The 5,000-nt window shown below is 45.6% G+C and overlaps 1 protein-coding gene and 1 long non-coding RNA gene across 2 annotated transcripts in view; both read left to right on the forward strand.

The window, feature by feature from the left end:
• The window catches only part of LOC125139361, a 1,072-nt gene extending 988 nt beyond the window's left edge, over positions 1-84 (forward strand). The window contains exon 3 of the long non-coding RNA XR_007138408.1: positions 1-84. This exon is cut by the window's left edge and continues 4 nt beyond it. This is a non-coding gene — a long non-coding RNA (uncharacterized LOC125139361).
• A 317-nt stretch (positions 85-401) lies between these two features.
• LOC125139474 (unconventional myosin-XV-like) overlaps positions 402-5,000 on the forward strand; it is a 12,056-nt gene continuing 7,457 nt past the window's right edge. The window contains exons 1-6 of the mRNA XM_047803652.1: positions 402-532; positions 1,622-1,787; positions 1,926-2,028; positions 2,239-2,338; positions 4,526-4,641; positions 4,780-4,839. Coding sequence (XP_047659608.1) covers positions 454-532; positions 1,622-1,787; positions 1,926-2,028; positions 2,239-2,338; positions 4,526-4,641; positions 4,780-4,839 — 624 coding nt within the window. The 5' untranslated portion in view covers positions 402-453. The remainder of the gene's footprint in view (positions 533-1,621; positions 1,788-1,925; positions 2,029-2,238; positions 2,339-4,525; positions 4,642-4,779; positions 4,840-5,000) is intronic.

A 5,000-nucleotide genomic window follows, 5' to 3' on the forward strand; every position in this document is an offset into this window, starting at 1 on the left:
AGCAGATGACGATGCAGGCCATGGCCATGGTGACGACGAGCCCCATCTCCAGCCCCCCCACCAGTCCTCCTCCTCCCCCATACATTCCCTACACCCCCCACCCCCCCAGACCGTACTCTGTGTTGCCCCCCGAGCCCGTATGCCAACTTTCTGCCCAGCCCCTACACACAGGTCACGCCTTCGTTCCTATACCGTTACCTCCAGCATGACCCTCGACCTCCGAAGCGAACCACCATCTCCAGGTGTCTCAGAACAGGTTCCATGTCACTCCTACGTCCTGTGTACTGATTAGTGTTGGGATTATAACCTCCTTAAAGTTCAGATTTATACTGAAACTATTCTGTTCTCATTATCACACATCAACACAACAACAAAACTAAACTGGACCATTTTTACTTCACTTGATTTGTTTTGTTTACATTTTAAATCGTTCTTTATCTCCAGACTAAAGAGATGAAAGAAAGTTTGGAGAAGAAACAAAATCCTCCTGCAGAAAAACTTACAGTGGACAAAAAGCCGGCCAAAAAACACGGTGTGTTCTGTTTCCTGTCCTACTCTGGGTTTGTACTGTGAAGGTCTGATTAATGTTCACACACAGACACACACACACACACACACACACACACACACACGCTCACACTCACGTTCACACACACGTTCACACAAACACACACACATGCTCACACACACGTTCACACACACGTTCACACAAACACACACACACGCTCACACACGTTCACACAAACACACACACATGCTCACACACACGTTCACACACACACGTTCACACACACACACGCACACACACACTCACACACACACTCACACACACCCGCTCACACACACACGCTCACACACACCCTCTGACACACACACACGCTCACACACACACGTTCACACACACACGTTCACACACACGTTCACACACACACACATCACACCACCCCGTCTCACACACACCTTCAAAAACACGTTCACACACCACACTTCACACACGTTCACACCACACACACACGTCACACACACACGCTCACACACACACGTTCACACACACACCGCTCACACCCACACGTTCACCACACACACACGTTCACACACACGTTCACACACACACGTTCACACAGCACACATTTCACACACCACGTTCACACCAACGACGTTCACACACACACACGTTCAAAAACACTGTCACACACACTTTCACACACACACACACCCGTTCACCAGCACACACGTTACCCACACTCGTTCCCCCACCACACTTTCACATACACACGCACCTCTCACGACCCACGCTCACAACCACACTTGTCACCCACACACAACTTGCCAACACACCATCGTTCATCCACACAACACACGTTCACACCTACACACTTTCCCCCAACACACATTACGCTCACAACAATCACACACATCCACACGTTCAACACATACACACACGTTCACCACACATGTTAATCAGCAGGATAGAAGAATGATCGCACTGCAGCCTGTTATTTTAGGTATTTAATCTGTCCTATAATGAGACTCATCTCTCTCTTCCCTTCTCTCTCTCTTGTCTCCCCCCCTCGCTCTATCGTTACCCCCCCTCCCCCCCCCCCCCCCCCCCCCCCCCCAGCTCCAGTTGCAGTATTAGGTCCGATGCGCGTGTCCCCAGCTCCTGGTACCGAAGTGGTGAAGTATTCCGTCTCTAACTCGGAGCATATCGTTCCCAGCCACAACATAAAGGACATTATAAAACAGTACCAAACTCCACCTGATCCTCCTCCACCCGAGAGCAGGAGGTGTGTGAGTGTGTTCCTGTACAACAACCACAATACTCTAATGTTTCTGTTCATTTTATCATTAAAGCTCTCGCTCGTGATCGCAGATCATCACAAACGGAAACAAAACTAAATCAGTTCTGCATTTTTACTTTACAGAAGAGAAGGTAAAGTTTTTATGAAACGACTGAACCCACACGACGAGGCCTTACACATTTTGACGACTCAGGTGGACGCTCCTCCTCCCCCTCCCCCTCCACAGGTAACGAACACGTCCCTTATGATTCTGGACATCGTTCACTTTCGATTTATTTTCATTTGAGGCTCTAAAGTGGAACTGAGTTTGGAGACAATACACTTTTTATTTTCTTATCAAATTCACATGCACATGCTTTTGGCCTGGAAAAATGTTTTGTGTGTGTGTGTGTGTGTGTGTGTGTGTGTGTGTGTGTGTGTGTGTGTGTGTGTGCAGAGAAGAGCTCCAGCTTCTGTAACTGGATCGAAACAAACTCTCAAACCAACACAGAGCACTAAAAAGAGGGCACCAGGACCACCGTTACAAACACAACCAGGTATCAAACACACACACTGTATCACACACACACTGTATCACACACACACACACACTGTATCACACACACACTGTATCACACACACACACACACTGTATCACACACACACTGTATCCCACACACTGTATCACACACACACACACACACACACACACACACACACTGTATCACACACACACTGTTTCACACACAAACACACACACTGTATCACACACACTGTATCTCACACACACACACACACACACACACACACACTGTATCACACACACACTGTTTCACACACAAACACACACACTGTATCACACACACTGTATCTCACACACACACACACACACACACACACACACACACACACACACACTGTATCACACACACACTGTTTCACACACAAACACACACACACACACTGTATCACACACACTGTTTCACACACACACTGTTTCACACACACACTGTATCACACATACACTGAATCACACACTGTATCACACACACACACTATCACACACACACTGTATCACACACACTGTATCACACACACACTGTATCACACACACTGTATCACACACACACTGTATCACACACACTGTATCACACACACACACTATCACACACACACTGTATCACACTCACACACACTGTATCACACACACACTGTATCACACACACACACACACACACACTATCACACACACTGTATCACACACACACAAACACACACACACACACACACACACACACACACACTGTATCACACACACACTGTATCACACACACACTGTATCACACACACACACACTGTATCACACACACACTGTATCACACACACACAAACACACACACACACACACACACACACACACTGTATCACACACACACTGTATCACACACACACTATCACACACGCACTATCACACACTGTATCACACACACACAAACATACACACACACAAACACACACACTGTATCACACACACACTGTATCACACACACACACAAACATACACACACACACACACACACTGTATCACACACACACTGTATCACACACACACTATCACACACGCACTATCACACACTGTATCACACACACACACACACACAAACATACACACACACAAACACACACACTGTATCACACACACACTGTATCACACACACACACAAACATACACACACACACACACTGTATCACACACACACACTGTATCACACACACACTATCACACACGCACTATCACACACTGTATCACACACACACACACACACAAACATACACACACACAAACACACACACTGTATCACACACACACTGTATCACACACACACACAAACATACACACACACACACACACACTGTATCACACACACACACTGTATCACACACACACTATCACACACGCACTATCACACACTGTATCACACACACACACACACACAAACATACACACACACAAACACACACACTGTATCACACACACACTGTATCACACACACTACACAAAGACACTGTGTTGATTTTGTTCCTTTTACTCAAAATTCTATTCAAAACAAAACAAAACAAAACAAAACAAAACAAAACAAACTCGACCCACAGTGAAGTTTTACACTTCACATAATTTGGTGTTGAGTTAAACGTAGCTGAACCTTGATGAGTTAAACGTAGCTGAACCTTGAGGAGTTAAACGTAGCTGAACCTTGAGGAGTTAAACGTAGCTGAACCTTTTGTTCCCCACCTGGTTTTATATCTGATGGTTATTAAATGTCCTCACCAGGTCAGGAAGGTCTCAGACCTGATCTTGTGTTACGCTGAACTCCACACACAATAATGAACCTTTCCTTTTGTTTAGCATGGATAAGGTCAAGGTCCTCATATGGTTTCTAAACCTCTGTGTGTGTGTGTTTGTGTGTGTGTTTATGTGTGTGTGTGTGTGTGTGTGGTTGTGTGTGTTTGTGTTTATGTGTTTGTGTGTGTGGTTGTGTGTGTGTGGTTGTGTGTGTTTGTGTTTATGTGTTTGTGTGTGTGGTTGTGTGTGTTTGTGTGTGTGTTTATGTGTGTGTGTGTTTGTGTTTATGTGTTTGTGTGTGTGTGTGTGTGTATGTATGTTTGTGTGTGTGTGTGTGTGTGTGTGTGTGTGTGTGTGTGTGTGTGTGTGTGTGTGTGTGTGTGTGTGTGTGTGAACACAGTGTCCAGAGATCTGCCCGTAGAATCAGAAACCATTCAAACGTCGCTCCACCTCAGCAGCGTGGATGAATACTACACCTACACCAACGTCTCGTGGAAGCTCCACCTCAGGAAGGAGGTTCGGGGTTTAATTCTGTTCAGTGTTTTACCCCTGACGAGGTCCCGTGTCTTTGTGAGAGGATTCTAAAATAAAAATGTGGATCGTTTTACATTTAAATCGTTTTGACTGTTGGAATAATTTCAGCTTTTTTCATAGGTGTTTTACCCCAAGGACAGCTGGAACCAGCCCCTGGTGTTGGACCTTATATTCAAGCAGGTAGGACGAGTGCTGCCCCCTACAGCTCCACTGTTTCACTCCTCTCAGGTCCCTAATGTTTTTATTCTTTTTTTTTTTTTTTACCTAAAATTCAGAAGTTACTCCGATTTTTTTATCTTGGAGAGTTTCCTCGTGTCACAGATCAGGGCTCCAGACTCATT

This window comes from Tachysurus fulvidraco, chromosome 18 (genome assembly GCF_022655615.1).
Source record: "Tachysurus fulvidraco isolate hzauxx_2018 chromosome 18, HZAU_PFXX_2.0, whole genome shotgun sequence".
NCBI lineage: Eukaryota > Metazoa > Chordata > Actinopteri > Siluriformes > Bagridae > Tachysurus > Tachysurus fulvidraco.